The 27707-nt window shown below is 42.8% G+C and overlaps 1 protein-coding gene across 2 annotated transcripts in view; it reads right to left on the bottom strand.

Moving 5' to 3' along the window:
- Window positions 1–958: 958 nt before the first annotated feature.
- Window positions 959–27707, bottom strand: part of HS1BP3 (HCLS1 binding protein 3) — a 51028-nt gene continuing 24279 nt past the window's right edge. Inside the window, exons 5-7 of one of the 2 annotated variants that reach the window (XM_008931284.3) lie at window positions 13139–13290; window positions 12504–12639; window positions 959–2692 (exon numbers count right to left, since the gene is read on the bottom strand). In XM_008931284.3, coding sequence (XP_008929532.2) covers window positions 2470–2692; window positions 12504–12639; window positions 13139–13290 — 511 coding nt within the window. In that variant the 3' untranslated portion in view covers window positions 959–2469. Of the gene's footprint in view, window positions 2693–11438; window positions 11883–12503; window positions 12640–13138; window positions 13291–27707 lie in introns of those variants that run through there. The other variant, XM_018088790.2, reaches the window with a different exon arrangement.

Genomic DNA, 27707 nt, shown 5'->3' with positions numbered 1-27707 from the left:
GGCTATGACATCTCCAGTGCTGCTCTCTAGACAGGCAAACTTTTAAGAGCAGGTTAAAAAAATGTCTATGAGAGACAGTACCAGCATAATTACTGCCACTGGAGGAATAATTCGGTGCCCATGTTCAGGTGTATCTCCAGCCTAACTGTGCTCAGCCACCATGTCCTGCTCTGGCACCTACCTATTCTTCCAGTTGTGGCCTCACATCAGAAACACATTATCCCAGCCAGTAAGACCTGCTACCAGCAGGACACAGGACAGATGTTCCCACTCAGGACAGGATAGTGGACAAACTGGTCTCCCAGGGTGCTGCCAGCTCTGTTCTTCATTGATTTCTCTAATGCACTTCAAGAAATCTTAATCCTTTTCCCTTGTTGATCCCCCGCAGAGGCTGAAGATCTGCACTCAAGGTCACTGATCATTAATGGCCTGCAGTGTGGTGGTTTTAGCAGTGTTCAGGCTGTGTGATGGGCTGTAGGCCAAAAATACAGGAATGCAAGCAGTGTCCCCACATAAAATGGAGATGATGATTCCTCAGCCCTCAGTTAAATATACAGTGGCTGTTCATGACAGCAGGTACTGCAACAGGAAGGCTGCCCTGAATTAATTTATCCTGCCTGCTGCTCCCTGCCTGCTCTCTGGCAAGTCATTTATTTTCTTCCCACTGCTTCTGTTCCCCTTTTGCAGGCTAGGATAAATAGGATTCCTAATTGCACCAGGACACTGTGGGAACAGACAGGATCAGGTACTACCTTTGCCCATACATAGTTCTACTTTTAACTGCTCTCAAAGGAAATGTGAGTGCAGCTACACTCTTGGTTTCATACCTATTTACACTTTAATACCATGTAACACTCCTCATGGGTTAAATGGAATCCATCCTTTAACTCTGATTTGTTGCTAATGTACAACTGAGAGAACAACAACAATAACACCTGTGGGTTACCAAAATGCTTTATTAAAGTAAAACATAATAGACATAGACAAAAGCCAATGGTTACATTTTATCTGTCCCATCAAACCAAAATACCTTCATAATATTTTCCATTGGCTTAAAAAGGAAATACTAATAGAAATAATTTCATTATTAAAAATATATATAATTATTAATTCTATTAATTCTGCTCTGTATTAGAAAGGTAAATATTGGGATAGTGATATGGCTTAAACATATTAAAATTTTCCCTCTGAGAAGCTGGTCTTCACCTCTGGCTAGACCACACATGGAGCAAGTTCAGGAATCTCTTTCTGCATGATGGCAGATATCAACCCACATTAGATGCAAATTCAGTATGTTCAACCAGAGCAGCTGAGCCAGACAAGAAGAGGGGTAGTCTGTGATGCCTATTCTACCATGGTTTTCTTTTCCTGCATATTAGAAGTTCTTCAGTATATTTTCTTTTTATTATTTTTCCTCTGGATAATCCCAAGTTTGTCCTCCCTCTTTTTCTCCATTGCATAGTAAGGAATGGACTGCTGTTTTATCACAAAAACTCATTTTACCTTAGTAGAATCAAGCACCATGGCTGGTTCTTTAAGTTCTGGGTAAAACTGAAGGAATAGGAGAGAAACAGTGACTCCAGAGAGCAATTCAGAGTTCTTCCATTAAGACACCTGCACTGAATCACTTCCTGGAGAAATCTCTGTCTCTCCGCTAACTACAGTGTAAGCCCAGGAAGACTTGGCTGGAAAAAATTAGCCCTTGTGAATCTGGAGTTCACAGGAGTCCTACAGCATCCAACATCCCACGTACTGCAAGCTCTGTATATGTCTGGAGCTGTGCTCTTACCCACCTTCAGTCATTTGCAGTTCTACCCAGGAGTCAGAGATGCACAGTCTGGTGTTCACAGGCCTAAAGTTCTCTTACAGGTTGGCATTTGTGCAGCAACTAAGGCAGCAGGTAGTCAGGCTTAGCTGGGATTTCAGTGCTTCTCTGAAATACTGAGGAACTATTACCTATACTCAACAGTTCCTGTTATAAATTACTGACATACCAGTCAGGCAAGAAAAGGCTGCTACAAAAATGCACTGGAGAAAAGAAAAATGGCCTTTCCAGTGAGCTGAAATATGCTGTCTAAAAATTACAGGAACAGCATCCTATCCTGCTTCAGACCGTTTGTTGGACACTATTCACAGCTGCCATATGTACAACATTCTTACCATTTTCAATCAACCGGCCAAAACTGTAATATGTTGAAACTAAAACAGCAGTAGACAATCTGTAGTGCTACTTCCTTGTCCACATTCCCTGCAAACCCTTGAAAAACTAAGGCAACATTATACCACAGCTGCACTGTTTTGAAAATCTCATGTTGAGGTTCTTCTACTCAAACTTGCTGCTCTCTATGTCCTGGGACACAAATAAGCACTGCAACAGTAAAAACACCTGGTCAGCTTTTCCTTCTGTCACTAGAGCTCACCATGAGTTAGGGCCAAGAAGGCATCATTAGATTTTAAAAATACCTATGTTCAAAAAAGACTGGTATCTTCGTTGTTCATATTTTCCTGGATATACTGGAGAATGTCCACTTCATTCATTGTCTGAATCCTGCTTTCATTTGGCTTTGCCAGTGAAGATGAATTGGTGCTCCTGGGGGCAACTGCTGGCTTCTGAGACAGTGGTGGTTTTGGTGGTACCTTGGGTTTTGGTTTAGAGGTAACTTCCAAGAGTTTCTCAAAATCATCTGCAACTCTGGAACGAAAAGCAAATGTTACTAAAATCTTGGGAATTTTTGAATTGCTTTTTGTTTTGTAAGAAAATGCAATCTTTCAAAATATAACTTTCTGCAGGAAAGAATCTACTTTGATGAATCTACTTTCTCTTTCCACAGAACTTTCCATAAGAACTGTCTTTTATAATGTGGCTTCTCAGTTCATTGTTCAAGTTAATTAATTTTACAGCATGTTTTCAAATGTCTAAATTAAAAGCAATTTGCAATTATCAAATGAAAGAGAACTTTATTTTAGTTTCGGAAACAAACGTTTTTAATTTGTGACAGGATGATTTGCTTCCCATACATTTTCATGGGAAACTAAAATTTTTCACATTCAGCTCTGATTCCTCTTCATTGCCATCACCCAAAACTGAGCCCATGCTCAGTCATGAGAGAGTGGAAATGGATTTAAAAATATCGTGTTCACATTTGCTTCCGGGAAACTGAAGAAGTTTTGCAATCTGTGACCATATACAACAACTCTTTTTTTGTGACAATTTCCCTCTATTTCCTAGTGAAATAAGCCAGAGCACTTCAAACAGTTCAGGATATTTTCTACCTGCATTGTTTGACCTTATCAGAGATGCAGCAGGCTGTGTATGCCAAACTCTGTTCCCACATGAGCTGTTAAAGATTTTGAGAGAGCCTCTATAATAGACTGTCTTGTAACTCCAAGGGCTGTCTGCCTTTGAAAAGTGAATATATGGAGGAAAAGAAAAGAAGGTTGCTCTCCAGCAGCTCCACTCACTGGAACAGGATAACACATAGGAGTCTAAGGAAGACGCCTTTTAATTTCCCCTTCCACATACCCCATAGGTAGGCAGTCCCTGGAGCATGAATGAGTCATTTCACATCAGGTATTTTTTGGTTCTTCCACTCTTTGCCTTTTGTAATTAGAATCATAGAATCATAGAATATCCTGAGTTAGAACAGATCCACAAGGATCACTGAGTCCAACTCCTAGCCCTGCACAGGACACCCCAATAGTCACACCATGTGCCTGAGAGCATTGTCCAAAACGCATCTTGAACTCTGTGAGGCTTGGAGTTGTGACTACTGCCCTGGGGAGCCTGTTCCAGTGCTCAACCACCCTCTAGGGGAAGAACCTTTTCCTGATATCCAGTTAATATCTTCCTCACTACCAGGCAATGAGGTCATCTTAGGGGAGGTATTACCTATATCCCTGTGAAACCACTGGGATAACTTCTGTTGACTAAAAGGGACACTGATTCCTCCCTTTCTCTCTTTATTTGCCAGTAGTCTTAGAAGAAATACTGTAAATGCCTCTGCCACATGGCAGAACAATTGGTAGGGCTTTCTGCAGACAATTAAAGCAAAGCTGAGCTTTTCCATAATTTGGGAAGCAACTGATGAGGGCAACTGTCCAGGACCATGAGGAACATGATCAACAGAAGAAGCAACCTCACAGAGACACTTCATCCTCCATCTCCAGTGAATATTGTTTGAATGTAAAAACCACAGGTACTTCAAGAGCTCCAGACCCCTCAGCTAAGGATCCCACTATTACTAAGACAAACTGCATGATTTCAAGGGTTTCTTTTTTGTGTTGACTCTCATTAAAAGCTGTGAGAAACTTACAACTGTTCTGCCCAGGCTGAGACAAACTACACTCACCATGAATTGGCCATAAAGTCAACATGGTTCAGCCCAAATTTTCTGCTGTACAGACATTCAGAACCTTTTAAGGAAAAGACATTCCTGAAGTCAGACAGGTCTTTCTGTGACTCCCAAAAGGAATCTAAAAAGAATCAGTTTTAACCAAGGCTACTCTTTTAAAATTAATTGCCTGAACACTGATATCTAAAACTGGGAAATATCTAAACAGATCAACTGATGGACAGAGTAGTCCACTGCCCCAGAGCTCCGCACCTTGAACTCTACCTGTGATATTCCAGCAGGCAGCTCCTCAAATTTCATCCTCCAAATAACTCTAGAGATTATATTTTCCTTTATTTAGATAAGATTTCTGATGTCTTTTAGTTTTCATGATTCCCTGTGAGTGACACATCCCACTTAACCTACAAAACACACTCTATGTATTTCTGAATTTCTCATCTACGTAGAAGAAATTAATTTCATTTAAGACCAGGCCTTTCTGTTTGCTGCAAACTCTGATATCCCAGAGATATCATACCTGTGATCACATTGCCAAGACATGTTCTTGTTCTCTTTGGTCTGTAATAAACAAAACATGTCAGGGCTGGTATTTCTGCAGTCTCACTAACTGATCTGATGCCTCCTTTCCTGGCATAAACAAATACTGAATGAATCAGTGTCCATGTCACAAAGTTCCCGTCATAAATAACAGAAACCATAATAACCAGAGAACAACACACAATATACATAGAGACCCTATGGAGGAAGCATGATTTTGAAGTAGGTGCACTGCCCAGAAGGAGCAGCAGTAAATCCAGCTCATTACCTGATCAGATGGTACAGATTCCTGAATTCTCTACTCCTGTGTGGCTCTATACTAATTTCTGTGCTAACCACAGCAACAAACTACTCAACAAGCCAAAAGTACCCTCAAAAGGTCCAGTCCAGTAGGTTATTGGGTTTTTTAGGAAGTGGGGGGTTGGTACAGTGCTTTGAAGCCAAAGATTCTGCAGGGGATGATTTTTCAAAGTCTGGAATCTGTTCATGTAATTTCCTTTGTCCTGGATTTTTTCAAGACTTGGGTTAGACAGAAGTCTCTCACAGACAATACAGATAATATGTGGTCTTTGTCTCAAAACCTGCTTTTCAGTGCTGCAGTGGCAGGTAAACTGTTTGATCCACTGCTGTTTGATCATGTGAGACACAACTGTCTTTGCAAAACTAAAGAGGTAAAATGCAAAATGCCTCAGGCAGAGATAGAAACAAGGACTACTATTTCTTGAGAAGCAAATGAGTTGTTACAGTGCATAACTACTACCATATTTAACTCCAGGCCAGGAGGAGGAAGAAAAAAATCAAGCAACTATTCTGAAACAAGATTAAAGGAAGAACCTTCCCATTCCCATCTTTTTATAGACCACCAGGCACACAATCCGTGTAATTAATCATTCTTTAATTAGTCTCTCTCATTTTCTGTAATGGAAAAGCAGTGGCACATTGTTTAAAATTCCTGCCATACTGTTGTGCTGATTCACAGACTCTATTGGTGCAAATTCTCTTTGTTTCCAGACACAGAAAGCAATCAAAACCCTTACTGAAGAAAGGTTGTCACAAAGCCCTACAAAATGACTGATGGCATGTGGTCTTCAGGAGAGCAAACGAGTTCTGACTTGGAGACGACACAGTCGCCATCCAAACATCAACATTTTAGATGCCACTTCTCTGAACTCTGTCCTGTCTCTTTGGACAAAATCTTTGGGACAGGAATGACTATGTGCATGTACAGCATGATGGGAACAGTGTACTCTGCTTGCTGGGAATGCTCTAATGAGAAGAATCAGTAATGAAAGCGAGAGACAAAGACTCCCATAATTTCCTAAAGTATCCAAAAAGGCTCATGCTTGAAGCTCTGTTGTGCAACTAATAGCAGTTCTTGCAGAACAGACTTTTATCTTTCCCTATCTTATTATCTTTATTTTGTCTGGTGTTAATTACACGCACAAGAGATACCTTAGTGAAGCCTTGGGGAGTGGTGTAATATCACATCTATAACTTTAGAAAAGATTTGGACCCATAAATAGACAGGAGGCTTCAAAGTATCTCTGAACCATCACTGCTACCATGGTCACTGGAGACAGTGTGGTGTCTAGCAGGGCCCAGGGAAACACACAGGCTGGAGTTAACCACAGGAATGCCAAGCACTGGGGGCCATGTAGAAGGTATCTCCCTTTCTGCTTCAGCTTTCCCCTGCAATCCACTATAGGTAAATTCATAGTGGTATTTTAACCAGGACCAGGAAATATGTCTGGATACTAGAACGTGCAAATTTGTACTGCTGAAATGCTACGAGAACCACTGGCACAGCTTTAGTCTGGGACAGATCTGCCCTCCTCCAAAAAACTCTCCGGCACAACTCGGAGCTGGTGCAGGACAGGGACCATTCCCAGGAGGCAGTTGTATACACTCACCTTGTTCTGAAGCTGGAGAGAGTCCCAACAGCATGGATGCAGACCCTGGTGCTGCCCGGCCAAGAGCCAGAGAACGGGCTCATTAGCACAGGTAAGTCCTACACACATATGCTCACAAGCCCTCTGAGGAAAACAGCCTGCTGGTTACATCACTCACCCAGGAAATGAGACAAGTCAATTTTTCCAGTCTGAAGAAGTTCAAACCTCTGTCTCCTGCTTCTCTAGAAAGTTCCCTGATCACCAGACAAAGGTGCAGCTGGGGCATGGGAAAGCAGGCAGCTTTTGCCCCCTGAGCTGACAATGTCAAAAATGCAAACAGCCAGGGGCAAGATCCTTGAAATGTGGTGAGTCTCAAGTCCAGCAAAAACATTTCTTGCTGCACTAGGAGAGGTCAGGACTTCAGGCCACCTCTCTGCATTATTCTGTACAATCTATACATGTTCCTAAGGGTAGGGCAAGGATTAATGCTTCCTGTCTGGCAAAAGCCTTTTTATTCTGTTAGCCAAGTTTATTTTTATAGGTGTTCCAGTGTTTGTAAATAGCAACCCTAAACATCACATGAAGAATTAAATGAAGAAAGTAAATGCTTGAAAACCATCACAGAAGAATGTATTTGTTTATTGTAACCTAAATCAAAGACCTTTCCCCACAGTTAGGTCACAGCAAGCGAGAGAAACTGCCCTGGAGTGGTCAGGAGCTTTCTGACTCAGTTACTGCAATCTCCTCTACCACCTGCCCATTGCTCAAACAACCCTTTGCCCAAAGGATCTATATTAAAACCCTCTGGAGTTTCTCAAAGCTCTTTTTCCAACTATGGTGCTGTTCTCATACCCCCAGAATGAGGCAAAAGTGCTGGAGATGGTGCCCCACATGACTTCTGGCTAGTCTGAAGATGCAAGTATTTTTCTCTGAATTCAGTATCTGCTAATGCCTGCTCAAAGATGATCACACAAACTTTTTCTGCCTCAGAGGTGGCAACGGCTCCTTGGCAAACTGGAAGCTGACAAACCTCTAGTCACACAATCACAGAATCTTCTGAGTTGGAAGGGACCCACAAGGGACCAGTCCAAATCTTCAGTCAACAGCCCACATGGAAATCAAGCCCATGACCTTGGCATGATTAACACTATGCTCTAATCAACAGAGATAACTTCAGGGTTTGTATGGACTGAATGGTTAGAAATGGGCAGTGTTAGGATGTGGTTTCACAAACAGCTTCAGCCTCTAACACTGCAATGCTCCTGAAAGGGTCATCAGTGTAATCCTAAGAAAGAACACACCAGGTCTGCCATCTCAGGGCAAAAAACTGGGATCCTGCTGCTAACACATTTTTAAGCACTGGAAAAAGACAAATGTTGTGCTGACAGCTGCTTCCTTCCATCTCAGCTCCCTATTCATTATCAAAGGTGAAGCTAATTAAATCTCTCCTAAAAAGCTGCTCAGACAACTGCGATAATTACTTCAGGCTAGGATGTGCGATAATTTATGTAATTCTGTGGGCCCACAGAGCTGCTGCAACATTCACAGGATCAATTCTAGCATTGGTTTTCCAAAAAAACCTGATCCATCACACCAGACAGGCATGATTCAGATTAATGAGGTAGAAGAGCGCATGCCTGCAGGGCTATGATCTCACTGGCATAATGGAGACATGGTGGGAAGGCTCCTGTGACTGGAGTGTTGGATTGGAAGGATATAGGCTCTTTAAGAAGGACAGGCAGGGGACACAAGGAGGGACTGTCATCCCCTATGTCAATGACTACCTGGAGTGCATGGAGCTCAGCCTGGGGATGGATGAGGAGCCATCTAGGAACTTATGGGGCAGGATTAAAGCAAGGGCAGGGACGGGTGACATTATAGTGGGAGTCTGCTACAGGCCACCTGGTCAGGAAGACTGAGGGGGTAAGGTCCTCTATAGACAGCATCAGACTCATGTTCACAAACCTTGGTCCTCAAAGAGGACTTCAACCACTCCAATATTTGTTGGAAGGACAACCAGCAGGCCATAAGCAATCTAGAAGGTTCCTGGAACGTGTTGAGGCCAAATTACTTGTCCAAGTGATAGAGAAGCCAACAAGGAGAGGTGCTATGCTGGACTTTATTCTCACCAACAAGGAGGGGCTGGTGGAGAATATGACACTCAAGGGCAGCCTTGGCTGCAGTGACCATGAAATGGTGAAGTCTCTTAGGGCAGTGAAGAGGGTGCACAGCAAGCTCAGTACCCCGGATTTCAGGAAAGCAGTCTTTGGCCTCTTCAGGGACCTGCTTAGTAGAGTACCATGGGATAAAGCCCTGGAGGGAAGAGGGGCCCAAGAAAGCTGGTTAATATTCAAGGATAACCTTCTCCAAGGTCAGAGCAACACACTCCAGCAAAGAGAAATCAGGCAAAACCATCTGGTTGCCTACCCCTCTCTTTCTCAAAGCACATCCTATGAAGGAAGAGTAAGACATGATCCTGTTTTTCTGAAGGCAACGCAAGGGGACTTGACCTTGCTGGTTCCTACCACAGGAATTATCTCTTTTCCACAGGTTCTGGAAGGACATGAAGTATAGACAGACACCTTACTGATGTATTATGGCAGACCTAGTGGTAGGAAACAGTGCCTGCATCTACTAAGCCAGTGGTTAGGGTGAGGTAGCTCAGCAAGATTTCCCATCACCATCACTTAATATCTGTCAGTAGGCCAAGAAATTAGTAACCAGTAAAAGGCTGGTCAATGGACAGGAAGAGGGAAGATATTTTTTGAACGGACATGGCTATTTTTCCATAAAAAGAAACCCTCCATTACATTAACAGAGAAACTGGTTCTTCTCTATGCTTGTTAATGTAAAGTAGGTGATTCTATTTAAAACAGTAGTTCTCATTTCATATGAGCAGGTATTTAGAGAGAGCAGAGTCTTCAGTTTGCAATGAGAATATTTATCATATTCTCTTCTCCCTCATGTTGTGACAAGTACAGCCCACGTACATTTTGCAGACTCGTTTGTCTCCCTAACAGTCTCTGCCTCAAGATTTACAGTCACTGCTGAGGATACACTGCTGTGCTGACAATGCTGTGGTGCTACTGCTGCTACAACCACTCAGGTACCATAAAGATCACGAAAGATTTGGCAGCTCCTGTGTTCTGCTCTGAACAATATCTTTTCCCCATCTCCCCTTTGGAAGAAGAAGGTTCTGCCTTCCTCTGCCTTGGGCAGTGCTCTCCTAACTCTGCCCATGATTCACAGTGAGTCAGACACTTCTCAGATCTACCACATGCACATGAACAGACTCTGTAGTACATGTGAATGTTCACTACATGAGTGAGGAGCTCCCACATCTGCATCATTCAGCTAATCCACTGGTGAACACGTCCAGGTTTTTGACCTGGACAGACCTGTTGGAGCATCATAGCTCAGGATGGTCTTGGATCTTAACAAAATGTGTCCAGGCAAACTTTCTGTGTGGTATAACAGAGTATGTCCAACAGACCCAGATGTTTCTGTTTTCCTCTAGCAGGTCATACAGCTCGAGCCCACTGAAGGAATGGGTTGTCACAGCTCCTAATTTGATCTGAGGGCTGGGGAGACATTTCTTCAGTCCCCTTTGGGAGAGTACTTGTCAAGACCTTCAGGGCAAAGGCAAGACTTATTCTTAGGCTTCAAAATATGCTCAAACCCCCATGCTGGGGAGATTGCAGGGTTCAGCTCAAGTTGAACATTTCCTTTCACCACAAAGGGTCACTGCCTGGAAAAGAGACTGTGGCACTGCCCTGCAAGAATATGTAAACACCAGTCCAGTGGTAAGGGAATGGGGGAGATAATTCAAATGCTTCCCCTAAATTTATGAGACCTGACAGTTCTGCTGAGGCTGAACAGAAAAAAAATGCAATATGTTCAACCACTCGAGAAAGTTTAGATGTGGGGTTTCAGGTGACTGCAAAGAATTGACATAGAGGCGAGGTGAAGTGTTGGTCAGGTGAAAAGAGCACTGCCACTCCTCCCGCCCCATTAACAGCACTTTCTCCTTGAGCCCCAACTGCCCTGCATTAAGTCCACCAGCTCTCTATGATGTGCAGATAACACCATGAACTGGGGTTACTAGGGGAATTCCAGAGGGTGTTAGGCACCTGAACAGATCCTGACCTATCTGCCTGTACCTCTTGCGCAGCCAGGAGTTGCCTCTGGATTCCCATAGCAACTTTCCCATTGGACCACTGGCATGATTTTCTGCTTCATTACGTGCATTCACTTCCAATTGGATCTTGATGACTCGTCAACTGTTGAAAGCACTGGGACAAATCGAGGATAAAGAAAACTACTGGAATTTAAAAGAAATGTAATCTTTTCCCATGGGTTTCCACACCCATCTGGGTGTGCTGCTGTCACTGATGACCCAAAATGATTTAAAACCATGGTCTATTGCTCTCAGAGCAGACTTCAGAGACCCTTCTCTGCCACAGAGGAAAAGAACATACATAATCCAAAACACATTAACATGACAGAAGGAATGGCTCTCTCTAGAGGATGAAAATGCAAGGAGTGCATTGGAACAGGCACTTCTAGCTGTATGAACACTCTGGATCAAGTGCTGTGTGCTGAGATTGCTAAAGCAAACATGAAATATAGCAAGCACATACGTGTCTGCTCCCAGTATACCTCTGCACCAAATCAGGTCATGTCCTGCCCCATCAGCTTCTATAAACATCAGGTGGGCTGTCAGAATGTAATGCAAGATGGCACCCAACCCAATTTAACCTTTGTTTAAAGTAAGCCAGGTATTGTTGTTAAGGCAGACAGCACTTCTGCATGCATAGAAAGCAATAGCTGCAAAATTACCTGCTTCAGGAGTGGTTGGAAACCACACACAGCTTCTCTCTCCTGGGCTTAGTACCTGCTGTGGAAGTAATACATCCTAACAGGAGCTGGCTGGCACGAATTAGCACTGGAAGCAGGCTGGCCTCATCATTCAGATGCCAGCCTAAGATCCAGAAGGCATGAATTTGACTCATTACTGCAGCACAGATTCCCTGGTGATGCTGGTCTCTCCAAGCACTCGTTCCCTGCTTGATCTCTTGAGGATTATCAGTGCAGGCAAACTAGTCTTGTGAGAGAGATGTCAGGGATAAAACACATTATGTGCTGTTACAGTGCTACACTATCAAGGGGGAAGCAATATATTATTCCCTCCTATAATTCTGAGCTCCAGTCCTTTCCACTAGATTAAAAATTAAATGCAGGGTGATAAAGATTTTAATGAGAGTCCTTTACTGCTGTGGAGGTATGCATAGGATTCCTCCTGGAAACATGCACAGAGGTCTGTGAACCATCAGCAGAAAACCCTTCCTCCTGTGGCAAGAGCCCCTGATTCACCTCCCTGAAGCTGAACTGCTCTGTCTCTGGGCTTTGTTCCTCACTTCTCAAAATGGAGGTCAGGTTCCCTGTGGATCATTTGCAGAAAGCAGAAGTGTCATGCTAGAAAACAAGAACTAGATATCATGCCTGGGGTCTTCAAGTCATTTCCTTTGGAGTCAGAGAATAACACCTTGCACCTTACTTTTGTCAGAGAGTCTTCCTACTTTCCTTTTTAATGTGTTTGATTTTCAAACTCCATGACACACGTCTTACATTTCACTTGTCAGTACAATTATTGATTCACAGTTTGCATTTGAAGTATTTAAGCTTTTCCCTCATTCACCCCACATGACAGATTTAAGATGAGTACCTCAGCAGTTCCTCAGTGTCCTCCTCGGGGCCCCTGCTCAGCACATACTTGCTGTTCTCACAGGCATCTGGCAGCAGCAGTGAGTCACCCAGTCTCACCACCCCACCAAGGTCTGGATCTTCAAATAATTTCAGATCTAGAAAGGGGAACCAGAAAATGCTGTAGTTAGATCACACAATGTAACACGATGCTTGCACTAACACTAGCTAGTAAATGTGCCTACTGGGCTAAAAAAACAGATCATGTAGACAATTATGTTTTTAACAAAGACTTCCAATCCACAAAGTGCAGTGATACTCTGCACTCTCAGGACTTGGTAAATCTGCTTTTTCCTTGCACTCAGCAGTAGGTCACATTACTCTTGTTAGTGTGGCATGAGTGACTGTGGGACAGACAGCTCCTACACAGACCTTAATATCCCAGTTCAAAATGTCTACAGTAAACATCTATGGGACCTGTATAGGTCTTATTCTTTCTGAATGATTCTAAATGATTCTGCTCAGCTGAAGATTTACCTTAACATTCCCAAGTCATTATTTAGCTTGTATATTCTGTACCACCATAATTTAAAAGCTCTATTATACACATTTTTAGATAAAATAATCTGTGTATTTACAAATATAGAACAGATTTACTCTCTTTCATCTTCTTTCTGGGACCAACTGATGAGAAATCTTCTTCTGGACCAAAGAGTCCTTCATCCGGATCCACTTCCTCTTCAAAAAGGGTTAATTTGGGTTTCTCTTCCTTGGTTGGAGGAGCAGGTGCCTTTTTTGCTTTTTTAGTTCTAAAACACAAGAGGAAAAGGAAGTCAGCTCCAATTCTTCATTTAACAAGGAAGATTTATGTTTAGAAAGTCTCCTACACTGAAAATACATGGCAGGAGGCTACGAAAGGTCTATAGAAAGGTGCACAGACATCTCTTAGTCACTGGCAGGAATGGGATACTGAGCTGGAGGGACTGTTGTCTGATGTACTGTACATATGCCTATGTTGTGTATTCCTCAGAACTGTCAAGGAGCCCAGTGGGAATGGGAAGAGCAGGGCTAACAATGCTGTACTGTGCAAACTGCCACTCAAAACCATTTATTTTAAGCAGTTATACTCCTCCCACAGAAAGTTTAAAATAAGAAAGAAGGCCAGTTTCAGCAACACTGTCCTAGATGGACAGAAAGGGATGGCTTGAAAAACAAAGTGCAGGTTGGTCCATTGCATGATCCCTTTGGACAGGATTTAAAAAATCTCTTTGGCTCCATTTCCCCACCAGTTCCTGCTGCTGTTTCTGATTGCTGCATACTTCCTTCATAAAGGTGTTAGACACTCCCCTCATCCCCTCAGGAGATGTACTATGAGACTACACCACCTTTAAGCTAAAGCAAGCAGGAACTGGAAGAGACTTGGTGGACAGGTTGCTATTAGCAGAATTTACAAATGTCACCCATACTTTCTTGAACCAAAGACAGGATTAACTTCCTCTAAATTTAGTCCTCTAAAAATCAGACAAAGTTAATTTTTAGGCTTCTTCTCTACTCAGTGGACAGAGACACACATCTCCATAGGGCAATGAATCCCACCTATTTTTAACACTGGATATCTGGATACAATAAATCTCTGAAGATCTCCTCCTCTCCCCACACTCTGGAGAAAGAAGCTAAAACCTAGTTTGGATAAAAGGCCTCATTTGCACACGGCTTAAACAAGGGGAGTTGAATGCCCTTCCAAGAGCTGAGTGAAAAGTTCATGCTGCTTACTTCCACACCCAGGACTCATGTTCCACAGGCTGAAACTACAAGGCCACTCTTACAAGAAAGCAACTTGAGCTATGAGCAAACCCCAATCTGTTCCCAAGCCCCCACCTTCCTTATGCTCAAGGGTGTAAAAAAGAAAATTTAGAGAACGGGACAAAACCTTTGGGTGAAAAGTCCAATTCAAACTAAGCTGAAAGAGAAGCATTCCTTAGGACAGCATGTCCTTCCTAAGTAATTGCCACATTTCAGAGACCCTCAGAACCTTACTCTCAGCAGTCTTGGCCTTGCAATTTCTCAGGTAGACCCTTTGAGGCCTCTTACAATAGAAGATCTGATCTTCTGCTTTGCGTAGAGCAGGTCAGGTTTCAGCCTAAAGTAAATCCAATTATCAGCACTTATCACGCCACAGTCATCAAAAACTAAGAGCAAGGTCAAAAGATTACACATACATTCCAATTACATTAAAGAATCTTGTAAAATCCTCTTCTGATTACAGCTGCACACAAAAGAGTGGAGTCCAGTAACTTTCAGTTATTTTCAAAAGTTTATTATCAACAAGAACTCATGGATGATACTACCTTGCTACCACCACTTTGTCTCAACAATGGCAAATGCAGCCCTTTGGAGGCCCAAGAACAGGCCCCATGGAGAACTTAAACATGGTTTTATTTGGAAATATACCCTATTTGATATAGTAAAGGTATCTGCAGTTGTCAGATACCTGTTGCTGTACTATTTATGACATAAACCTTCCTTTTAAAGCAGAAGAAACTTCCATTTTTTTTTTATTTTGCATTCATATTCATTATGGATATGCCTTGAGCGACTTCTGAATTTGAGCTACTTTTGAAAGCTCAGCTCCAAGGAACTGCTTCAGACTGAAGCATTTGTAAAAGACCCTTCTTCCAAAATCTGTCAAAATCTAAAGGTATAATATGTACAAATCAGACAGCTTTCACTCAGGATTTCTACACGCACTCAAATTCTTTGCTTTATTAACTGTGGTAAGGAATCTATCACTCAAATGAATCTTAGTATTAAAATAAAAGGTAAAAAATGAGAGCCATTATATATAACCACAAAATCAGAAGAACAATAAGACTGAGTCTTTCAGAGTTGACAAACTGACTAAAAATAGAATTATTAGACACAAATAAATCCAACCTACCGGGGAAGAAGCAACCTTTATTTGCATAAGTCAAGCCTCATAAAGTAGTCTTTGAGAGGTGAATGACAAAATAAATGTGGATTTGCCAACCTAGAGAATGCCAAAAGTCTTTGACAAGATCCCTTGTCCATTCAGAGGGTTACAACAGCTCCCTTGATGCATAAGAACCTGTTACACCACAGATACTTATATCCATGAGCCAGTACATTTCCAAGCAACTCCACCCCAGTGAAGTTAAGGAGTTTACAAGCAGTCAGCTGAAGTATTTGCAGTAAAGTTTACAAGTGTGGTGGGAAATACCAAAGAAAGCGAAGAGAACCATAAAGACTGCCATAAAGAACAGCATGTAAAACAAAAATAATTGAACTGAAAGGTCCTAGTAACAACCCTCTGTTTAGTCCAACCACCAAACCAGCCCACTGACATGGGCTCACTTTCTGTTTTGCCGGGAGACTCCACCGGCAGAAACGGCACAGGGCCAAAACCCCAGGGCTTGACCTGCTACTGGTAGGAACATAAGGAAGTTGGTTTTGTGCCTTCAAGTTGTTTCCCCTCACTACCCTCCTAAGGAAGTCACAGCTGGACTGCCAAGTAATTCCAGCATATCCATACAGGGACTCTGTTGAGGTCAGGCTCTAACTGGGAAACAGGATTCTCACGGTTCTGTATTTAGCTGTGCCAGTCCAGACTGTGCACTGCTGAGCAGAGGTCAGTGGATGAGAATGGGTGTGTTAAGAAGTTTCAGAGCCTGTCTGAGTTCTGGTTTCAGAATCAGCTGCAGCTGGCTTGAGTGTGCATCTGCCTGCCCTCTCATTCCCCCCTCTACATATTCCTGCTACCTCCCCATAAGCAGGGACTTAGCTGGAGCTGAGCTGATTGTGAAGCCACACGCTGGTGGCCCTTCAGAGGAGAACCTGCCAGGACATTTAATTTGATGATCATGATGTGCCAGGGTGCAGTAAACTTGTGCAGGGATGCAGAGGCTTTTGGGATGACAGAAATGAAGCAACATTTGGTTTTCCAAAGTATTACTGTACTCAAGCCCTGCACTTCATTAGAACTTTCCTCATACATCACGCTCACAACCTTGGGATCTGACATTTTGAAACTACCAGCATCCAGCTGGTGGGAGATGACCCGTGTCATTGCTATTTTTTTGTTGCTGAAACAAGTGAACCTTTGGAACATCACTCTAGTGAATTATTAAAAATATCAACAAACATCAAACCAGCCCTAAAGAAGATGTATCCTTTATTCAGTGAAACCACTTACCCAGTTGAGCCAATTGAAAGAACTGTGAGAATCACAGGAATAACACTGCTGTCTCCTGCTCTGACTCTTCCACTGGCTTCCTAACTGACATGGACCAAAACTGGTGGTCAAAAATTAGAGTATATGAATCCAACTAGTCAGTCTCCTGGCACACTTGAAAGTTCAGCTGAGACTCCTGGCTCCCAAATGATTCTCAAATCACCCAAGAAAATGCCAACAAAACCCTGCATGCAAAGACACTTTCAAACCTAACCTGTTTTGTGAGCACAATTCTCTTGTTATTGTTTACCAAACACAATGTAGGTCACTCATTTGGCAGCCTCCAGGTCTCACTGGCACTGCAATCATGCAAATATGCTTTCTGGTCAGCTGCAGAAAACAGCAATGAGGATGACTAAGACACTCCAAAGTCAGAAGATTCTCAGAACTGTATGTGTGATGGCTGTATTATGAAACACTGGATCTCCAGATCTAACACGTGGTGACACGTGGCTTAAATCACAGAGTATTGTGCTCTCTACAGAGGAGTCCCTAACCCATGATCACTGCTGGGTTAAAACAGTGAGTGTTGTTATCAGAGTATGTGTAATCTCAGCATATCGACAAAAATTTACAGAATTTATTGTTCTGAAAATGTGACCATCTCTTTTTTGTAGAAATAAAATTATGCTCCAGGAAAGAAATGTTACAGTAATATATTAAAAAAAAAAAGACTTATTCAGAACATACATACTCCTATTTTAAGTATCCATGGGATTTTACACGGGAAGAGATCTCTAACATAAATGGACACCCCAACTCCTACAAATCTACAGAACAAAAGAACAAAAGAACTACAGCTAAAATAGCAGCAGTACTAGCACATCTTATTGAAAATCATTTCTGAAAAACAAAGAACCTATACACTAGTTCCTGCAGAAAACAAAATGTCAGCTGCTGCTTTTTTTTCATTCAACAGTGCTCATTTTCCAAAGCTGCTTGATAATAACAGACAGGACAAAAGGGGTCATTCTCATCCACTTTGGGCAAGGGATGCCCAATAGAAATTCTAAGCCCGTCAGCTCAGCACAGCCTGACTGTTGAGCATTAAGCAACCATGACAAGTGTTGGCCACAGGGATACTTTACCTCACACAGTAATCCTTTTCTTGTGGACATCACAGTAACATACAGTATTTTAAATGCCTCTGGTATATTCCAAAATAAGACAGTGCATAATAGATGGGATAAATCTCCTATTAGAAATCATCTGGAAGAAAAGCATTCAGTTGCAGGCAAAGTTTCTCTGCTGCAGCCCCAAGATTAGGTCAGTCTTGGACTACTGTTCCAGCAGAGCAACAGATGGAAAGAAAGCCTGAAGGAACAGATTTTCAAGAGTTCAGGTCCCATCTAGGGACCTGCTTTTGTGGAGAGATTTTTCTGAAGGGCTCAGCACTGAAGAGTACCTCTCCTTCCTAAATGAAGCCAAGCTGGTTTTGTAATCTGTCCTTAAGCTTTCTGATTACATTAATTTTCAATTTAATTTGAAAACAGATGAGAAGACCACAGATGGACTTTTGTTTATACACAGCTCATTAGCAATAATCATAATACAGAAACATTTCCTAAAATGTTTTCAACTAAATAACTAATAAAGCACACAGGCACTCGTATGGCTGGCAAGGGAACTAGGGTTACAGAGTAGATTACAAAGAAAGAAAATTAACATAAAGGAAATTTATAATTTTCCTCTGATTTTCTAGACTAAACCAGAACACGAGACTTGCTGAAATAAGGACAACAAAAGACAAGTTTCAAAACACAATCATGTCTGAATGAAACCACAGTGGTCCAGAACAAGACAGGCATAATAAAGTTGCCAATAATGATGTGAAAGAGCCAAAAATGCTCACTAGAATTTGGGGTTTCATCTGCAAAGCAGCAGAATGGTACTTTCAGGGTTTCTGCAACAGTGAATTTTTTCTTATCCTAATACTCATGGTAATGATGCACATTTTCAAATATGCAATACCAGATAGCACATACCAAGGTGTTTAGAAAAAACTGGCCAGGTATCTTGGACTACCGTAGATATAACAACTCAACACATTTGAGAACTCCAGGAAGGTTACAGAGGAATAAAAATGAAGCCATTTCAGAAATCAGAAAAGTTAGAAAATCAGAAAAGTAAAGAAGCACAGGCTGGTGAGCATTGCCTTGGTGCTTGGTAAGATTATAGAAAGTCAGATAATCAGATGTAATCAGCAAGTAATTAAAAGAGCATTCATTATTAAAATCTGGCTGGAATCATGCTGCTATTTTCTTTTCATGAGCCTACAGTAATGGCATCTTACCCCAGGACTGACACAGCAATCATGAAGTTCCCACTGTTTCCTTCCAAAGCAGAAGCAGGACGATGGAAGCTCCTATCCTCCAGGAGCTGCAAGCAGGGATCTCACTGTACCATTGCAGGGATCTGCTTCTCTACAGAGATCTTGAGCTACCTCTGCATTAACTTGGACACACACATGCCTCAAGGAAGAAGGGATGAAACCAGAACACTTTTTTTTGTTTTCATCATTTATTTGGTAGGACAAGGAAGAGAAAATATTGTCTTTCTGTTCAGTCTATGAATTAGTAGAAGAGCTACAATTCTGCCCAATTCTACTCTATTTCTCCTTTTCATGCCTCCTCAATAATTTTCCCAAATTTTTGGCCAGCATCAGATATTTTCTTGCTCCACCTCCAGAATCTGCAGTGCTGCCTTATCCTCTAGACTGCTAATTGGGCCTCCTTGTCATCTTCAGTGCTCTTCTTCACATTATGCACCTCTTACCTTCTAGACCTCTGTTCTGGACTCTTTCTGCTTTAACCCTAAAGATTACTGTCATGGTCAAACTATGCTTTTGAAAAAGACCACAGGCAGTAACTGAAGGAGAAACAGGAAGCTTCAAAGGGAAAGTGGGAAAATGCAGATGGGAGGGTAAGTTAAAAAAAAAAGTATAAAATCAGCAGAGGTAACAGTAGGCAAGTTAGCAAAGCAAGAGAAAGGGAAGAGGTTGAAACTGATAAAAAAAAATAACCAGCTATAACCGCCAACCACTGAAAATAAACAACATTTACTAGTCAGTTAAAAAAAAAAAAGACAAAATTCATGTCAAATCTTAAATAAATGCAAAATCTTTCTGGAGAAAGGAAGCTTTATCGAAAAAAATGATGTTGAACAGTTTGAATCTAAAAAATTCTGCAAGAAATTATTCCTTAATTTATTTCCTTTAATGTCATTATTCAAACTAATGGAGTTACTTTCAAGAATAGGCCCTAGCTTTATGTTCTAACCCTATAAAAATTACAGTCTAAGAAAGAAAATCCATTCTCTTACACTAATTACTGATTGTTACAGGTCTGTAGCTCCAAAACCAAAAACTTCTATAGCGAGTACTCTGTTTCATGCCGGTAAAGTGATGCCTACACGCAGTATAACTCAGCAATAAAATGTGCCACATGACAAGAATTTAAATGTAATGAAATCAACCTGCCAACATCATGCCTTTATGAGACATTCTTCACAAAATATCCTGAGCAGCTTCAAAACCCAAGTCAACCAAGCTGAAACAAAGAGGGTGTGAAAAAACTCGCCAGTGAGCATGTTAACTGTCACATGCACAACAGATTCAGGACCAAACTCCAGAAAAGAAGGCCTCACAAAGAAGGAATTGAAGGTACTGAAAGTATCCACTGTTGTGGTAAGAATTCTTACAGCTAACCAAGTAAAAGCAAAAAACAGCAACCATTTTGGAGAAGCGATTGGTTTCTTCAACACTGAACCACACACACGTGTGAACATACCACCTTCTTGTTACTGAACATGAGAATACCTGATGACTCATTTTCAGAAGTGTTGGATGCACCTCTGAGTCACAGAACTCTAGTGTCACAAAATGGCTTGGGTTGGAAGAAGCCTTAAAGATCACCTAGTCCAACCCCTCTGCTGTGGGCAGGGACACTTTTCACTAGACCAGGTCGCTCAGAGCCACATCCAACCTGTCTTTGAACACTTCAAGGGATGGGGCAGCCACAATCTCTCTGGGCAACCTGTGCCAGTGTCTCACCACCCTTATTGTACTTACATCTCATCTAAATCTATCCTCTTTCAGCCTAAAACTGAAAGTTTTAAAGTTGTCCTCTCACTACAGGCCTTGGTAAAGCCAAGTCAGCAGGACCTGCAAGTGTTTGATGCCTCCTCCCAAGGACAGGCAGCCTGACTGTTCCACATCTACTTCACACAGTTTTAACTTTGTGTTACCTAATCTTCAGCTCCTCACAACAGAATGCCATCATAGCCAGTGGCATCTCCTGCCACCTATGTTTGACAGCCCCTTGGCCTCACGTTGTGCTCCTCAGGAGGAGACCATTTCCCCTGCAGTGCTGCCTCACCTGAATTCCCTCCTCACTGCATCCTAAAGTAGAATGGGTACAGGAGCCCAGGCACAACTCTAATTTTCATCTGTCTGTGAACAGAAAAGCCTCAAAGAGATAACAGAACAAGAAAGGATGCTTGCATCAAAATAGCCTGGCCTTTCTAATCCCAGATACTCTGTATAAAACTCAGTCTGAAGGGTGCCTTTCCTTTTTTTTGCCTGGTACCTGCAGAGATTGACCCTCAACCTACAGAAAACCGCTAGCAACTTGCACATGATGTTCCAGTCTAAAATTCTGCCTGACATACCTGTCACACCACATCTAGAGAGCTTATGAAAAGCCTGAGAAGGGCTGGTTACCAAGGCAGTGAGCAGATTCCAGCAGTAGCCAAGCAGGATTTGGAAGTAGGGGCAGATTGCTTCCAAAGCACAGGGTCTTGACTGCCTGAGGAGGGACCATAGGGCTGAGCCTGGCTCCCTCACTCACATCTTGCTGTTCACAGAGGTCACTTTTTCCTCTTGACTATGTCATGGGTAAAACAAACCTATCACCACAACTCAGAGATGGCTCTACAGGAACTACAATAGAGAAGGACACAGTGAGACATTTTCAGAGTTAAATGACACCGCTGTTGCAGACACAGCGCCCTGCTCCTGCTGCTGCCTCTCCTGATGATCATGAGATCAAATCCTCTTCCATAAAAAGAGAACACAGCTTTCCTGCCTAGAGGTTTCATGTGCTGATTTTGTTTTTTAAACAGAGGTAAGATAAAATTGCTCTGGGTGAAATATTCCCCAGGCCATGGATATACCTACTGCACGAAGCAACACCACTTGTGATGTTGCAGACACTGCTGGAGGTCAGACTGTAGGAACAGCCACACCAGGGAGCACCACAGACAACAAACTCTCCCTCCTAAGCAAGACACTGAGGCTCTGCAGTGGCAGCTTTTCTGCTGCAAGCAGAAAAACAGATGACGTAATTCTGCATTTTTTAAACTGGACTCCTGTTTATGTTTTTATCACTAACTGGCCTGACTTCACAGCTCAGAAGCTTCTGCAACATAAGTGATTTCAGGGGCTGAGCACTGAGCTCAGTGTGTCTAACAGCTGGTTGTCAGGATGAAGGGAAGGTCCTGCTGGGGAAGCACCAGGAGCCCTTTGTGGAGCACAGTGGGGCCAGGCACTGAATTACAGAAACCTGCTAAATGCAAGCAAACCACAACACGTGATTAAAAGAGGAAGAAATAAGTAGTGTGCACAAGTGCACAAGTATTCTGCCTTGTGCATGAGGTCCAGTGCAGTGCAGGTGTTATTTGGCAGACATGATAATATTCTAAAATCATAACCAAAATCGTTCCCCTCCTATTGGCAAAAAACCCCTCAGAGCTCAGCTCAGTCAGAGTGACACTTGCTATTCCCACAGCACTCTAAAGAGATGGTAGATGGATGATCTCAGCAAGGCCTCCAACTAGCATCTCATATCCCCAGAGAATTATGACTAGACATAAGTGACACAAGCCTGTAGATCCACACATCTGATTCACTGCAGACCCTCCTCCTCACTCCTGCTCAGCCACCTGATGATCTGCTACTGCCCACTGGCCCCTTGGGGCTGGCTCCATTAAAAATACAGACAATTCCTGTGCTGCAAGGGATGCTGCAGGGAAAATGGATCAGGGACCATAGCCTGTGGTAGAAATGCTGGTATACATCTCAGGCTCTCGCACACCAGATGACACGAGAAGTCAGGCTTGCATGGCGGCAAAAAGCACCAAGTGTGCAGTGCTCTGAGCTCCTTCCAGGTTTAGCTGCTGTTGACTCACAGTGTGAGCCTCAGCCAGTAATTTGATCCTTTCGGTCAGTTTGCTGACTCAAAACTCCTAAATGCACTCAAAGAACATTCAAGTTATGCCATTTTACAACAGTGAAGAGTCTTGTGCCATCTAGTAAGTTGGAGGCACGCGAGAAATTACCTGAGGTTTGGTAAGGGGGATCTTTGGCTGAATACACAGAAGGGGGAGCAGAAACCATATCACTGATCTGCATCAGGAGAGGGACTCGTGGAAAAGTGCTGAAATGATGCTGATGACAGCAGGGGAGTAACAATTACAAATAACTGCACGATGTTTTAAGCTTTTACTCCCTGGTGTTACAGTGGGTATGGCAGCGTTGGAGAAAGAATGATGAGTTCAGACAGAAAACAGACCCAGGCACTTCAGGATTTGGATCCATAAGGCAGAATGCTACAGCAACCTTTCACGTGCCACACAGCTGGGACAGAGAACCAACACTACAGGGTCAACGTGGTCATAATGTCCCCCTGTGCTGCTGAGGGGAAGGAGGCAGAGAAAATGGAGAGTGAAGTTGAGCCCAGGAAGAAGGGAATGGTGGGGGGAAGGTGTTTTATAATTCAATTTTATTTCTTATTATCCTACTCTAATTTGATTGATAATATATTCAATTCATTTCCCCAAGTGGAGTCTGTTTTGCTCATAACAGTCACTGGTGAGTGATCTCTCCCTGCCCTTATCTTGACCCATGAGTCTTTCATTATAATTTCTCTTCCCTGCCTAGCTGAGGAGGGCAGTGATAGAGCAGCTTTGGTGGGCAGCTGGTGTCCAGCCAGGGTTAACCCACTACACCTGCCTGTGGTCTCTCCAAGGAAGGGAAGGGTTTTGAGGCTGCTCACCTTCCCATGACTGGCAGAATTCCACAGCAGAGGTGCCATGAGCACAGGAGGCAGCACACACACCCCCCCTGCTGAACAAGAGAGCTGGGGCAGGACTGTATCCATACTATAAAACACTTGGCCTTGGTCTTCCCTTCCTCTATGTGATGTTCTCGAATTATTATTTATTCTGTATCCGATTTTCGGCTCAAGTGCTTAGAATGACATGAGGGCTGTGCTAGAGCTCTGCAAAGTCACAGCCCGAAACAGTGCTTATGACATGCTTTGGGCACAGAACAACGGCACATGGGGGTGTTTGAAGAAGCAAAGGTTGGTGAGATACTGCCAGAGGACTGTATATGGAGGCAAGTTTGATGCAGTCTTCTCTATGTCACCTTCTGGAAGTGGTCCTTGAGAAAGGCCCCTCCAAGGAAGAACCGATAAACAAAGAGCTGAAAGGAGACTGTGCTTTGCCATGTTGTCCATTTGGCTGCAGGGTTTAAGGACACCTTGGCATCCTTCAGTATCCATCAGTAGCACAGAACAGCACCATGACTGCATCCCTCCTGTGAGCAATGGTGCTGTGCTGCCAACAGCTGGGAAATACCTGGCAGACCAAGGATGTTCCTCCATGAGAGTAAGGGATACAACAGGCTGGGTAACATCTCCCACCACCTCCCAAGGGCAACTAAAACAATGCTTGTTGCCAACAAACCACTATGTTTGCCAACAGACCCCAAACACCTCACAATCCTTCAGAATTCATTCTCTCTGCACCTCTGCATGTCAGGGCATGCCAGTACTGTTCTTTTACAGATCAGGAATAAAATGAGGTCCTGAAAACCAGAAGTGAGCTATCTGCAGCCTAAGCAGGATGTCTTTGAAATGAAGAATTGAAAACTAATTCTTCTGAGGCCTTGGCCAGCAGTTCTGGACCACATGCTTCTCCTTCCCATTTCAGCATCCCACACTGTGTGGCACTGCCCTTGTCTCTTGGCAGCACCACTGAACAAATAAAAACGAATAAACAAAAAGTGGTCAGGGTTTGCAGTAACAGCCCCTGAGGGAGGAAGCGAGGGTTAGCCCTCAGGAGCCTCCTGAAAATGCACTTGGATTTTTTCATATTACAGGACAGTAGGGGCCACGGCTCTGTCATTCATAGCCAGGAAAAGTAAGATGGATGACTTGGGAACAAGCTTCCAGGACAAGAGTGTTATACACAACAACAGCCTATGCTGGCAGATAACATATCACATAGATGAAAAATGAGATGTCTGTTGCAAATGGGTCTAGATAATGTTATAAGTTGGTTTTGAGAGCATGACACTATGTTTTGTGTTTAATGAAGCCTTGAAGTATGCCTCAGATACTATCACAGACAAAAAGTAATAAAGGAAGAAGAAAGCTTGGAAGTCTTCCATCCAAGCCACTCCAATCCATCTGTGCCTTGTGCCAATAAGCAGCAGTTATTACAGAAAATGGTGGTTCAGAGAGCAGACCTCAGAAAACAGCCTATACTAGCAAAAACCCAAGTCAAGACCTTTTCCAAGCCACCACAGCTCACACCCTCATGGCTGAACTCTGTTACAGTTCAAAAGAGGCAGGCTGCACCCATCCAGTCCTGGGTGAGCTCCTGAGCTGTGCCATCATCCAAAAGAGTGCCAGCTGAGAGGAACCACAGCACCCAGCTCCACTCTTGCTGCAAAATGCCCTTGGTGGTTTATGATCACAGAGCATCCTCAAGTGCCAGGCATACACTCATCACTGCCTGCACCAAGAAAAGCCTCATTACAGGATCCCAATGGCTTCAATCCTGACCCCTAAACATGCACTTTCTTCAGGCTGCCCTGTTGGCAACGAAAAGCCAACACATATACCAGCAAACAAATTTAGTCAGAGCTTGTGCTGAGATGATGGCACACATCACTGCCCTGTGAGTTTCTAGCATGCTTCCTGGCATGAACTTGGCCCAGGCTAATCACTGCTTTCCCAAATGATGCCTGGACATAGTTTAGGGATCATTACAAGCTTAGGGCCTTTCCTGTTTTGGACATGGCCAACTCACTCTGAGGAGCAGAAGGATTTAGCTGTTGGACAGAAGCTACTTTATTCTAGTTGGCAAAAGCAACACTACAGTTCCTGTGTGCTTTTATTTACTAGTTTAGCCACAGTCAAATCACCTACCACAGCTGTGTACTTTACTGTGATGACAATCTTAGCCCCCTTATGATCTGGACATAACTGGGCATCTCAGGCAATATGGTAAGAAAGGTTTCAAGTCTTTCCAAAATTTATAGAAGGTACTGAAAAGCATTTCTTTCACTTCAATGACAGCTATCCGAATGCCACATTTTTGTGCAAAGAAATGAAGAATTTCTTTTCCCCAGGCAGATCTACAAAATTAGTTTTATTCCTTTTACCAAAGGGATAAGGGAGAGATCCAACCTTTTAGTACTGTGATATGACCCAAGAAATTCAAGTGCAAAATGAAGAGCTGCTGAGTCCCAGATGTGTGTCTGTCCTTAGGGACATTTCTCCTTTAACTGGCACTTCAGATGACTCCAGACCTGGCCAACTGCTGCAAGGGTAGTAGGAAGAAATTTGATCCCCAGGTGTGTCAATTAGTACTGGTCTATAGTTACAATGGCTAATTCATGCATTTTTGGCAAAGTTTTACAGATTGCTTCCAAAAATGGTTTTCCAAAAGCTGATTCTTTGATCCTTTGAAACAAAGACAGAAGTGTCTGCAGCAGACCCATGGGGAAAAGGGAACAATGATTTTATTAAGTCTGCTGAATTAGGAACCTGACAGCATCAGATGAAAGGAAAAGCAAGTCTCCCATCTCAATTTAAACTGAGCACACATTCACCCTACAGACAGCTTCTTCTATGGCAAACAATTCTGTTATACTTGGTGAACAGAAAAGCAATAGGGCAGCTCTGAATCCATCCCTCATTAGCAGTCTGCCTCATCTAGGAGCAGTTCCCTGCATCTGTCGATTAAAGATTCCCCCTCGGTGCCTTGGTGAAAGGAGCAGGCTCATCGATGAGGTAATGCTTTTCTATGCTAATTAAGGATTTGAGTCATCCTATTATTGTAAAGTCCATGAAACAAAACATGTTTAAATCTGCCCAATTACATCATGTACAATCCTCTTCCAAAGCAGAGGTAAAAAAAGACACACTTCTGATTCTGTGTAGTCATAAATTTATCCTATGGTCCTTCTAAAGGATCTCCTGCCTCCTACGAACCTGTCTCAGTTAAGTAAGGACTTGCTGAATATGCCTGGAGAACGGCTCCTGCGTGCCTTCAGTGCTGCTTAGTTCTGCTACAAATGCCTGCACATCGCTGTCAAACAGGATGGGGAAACCAAAAGCTGAGAGTTCACTCAGAGGACTATGGGAATTATTTGAAAGCTGGTGCCAGCTAGTGGCAATGGTATTTCATTCCAGTTCCCTGATATTACTTCGCTCTACAGTTCTTCTATATACATAAAAGTGTGTGGTAAGTTTTATTGCTTTAGTACATTGTAAACAATGAACGAGGTCTGTTAAAAATTCTGTGAAATCTTCCTTAAAAGTAGACTATCTACTTTAGCAATCTAGTCAAATTCCAGACTGGGTATTTATGTTGATGCAATTCCCTCTACGTTCCCAGTTGAATTAAGTGTTCTTCACTTACAGTCTGATGCTGCAATGAGGTGTTGCACTAAGCTTTAGGTCCTTGCTGCATTTTACCCCAGGTGTAGTTACATTTGTGTTCTGCTTGAAAACACCACCGGATGGTACACACAGCTGTAACACTACACAGATTGGAGAGCTATTTTCAGCCCTTTGGGTTTAGGATGATGGCATAAACACAAATTAACTATTTATAAAACCCATTAAAGTATATTCTGTGTTCTAATCAGAAAGAAAATGAAGCACATTAAAATAATTACTTAAA

Source organism: Manacus vitellinus, unplaced genomic scaffold (genome assembly GCF_001715985.3).
Source record: "Manacus vitellinus isolate BGI_N305 unplaced genomic scaffold, ASM171598v3 scaffold_11_pilon, whole genome shotgun sequence".
Lineage (NCBI taxonomy): Eukaryota > Metazoa > Chordata > Aves > Passeriformes > Pipridae > Manacus > Manacus vitellinus.
This window is presented reverse-complemented; position numbering and strand designations above follow the sequence as displayed.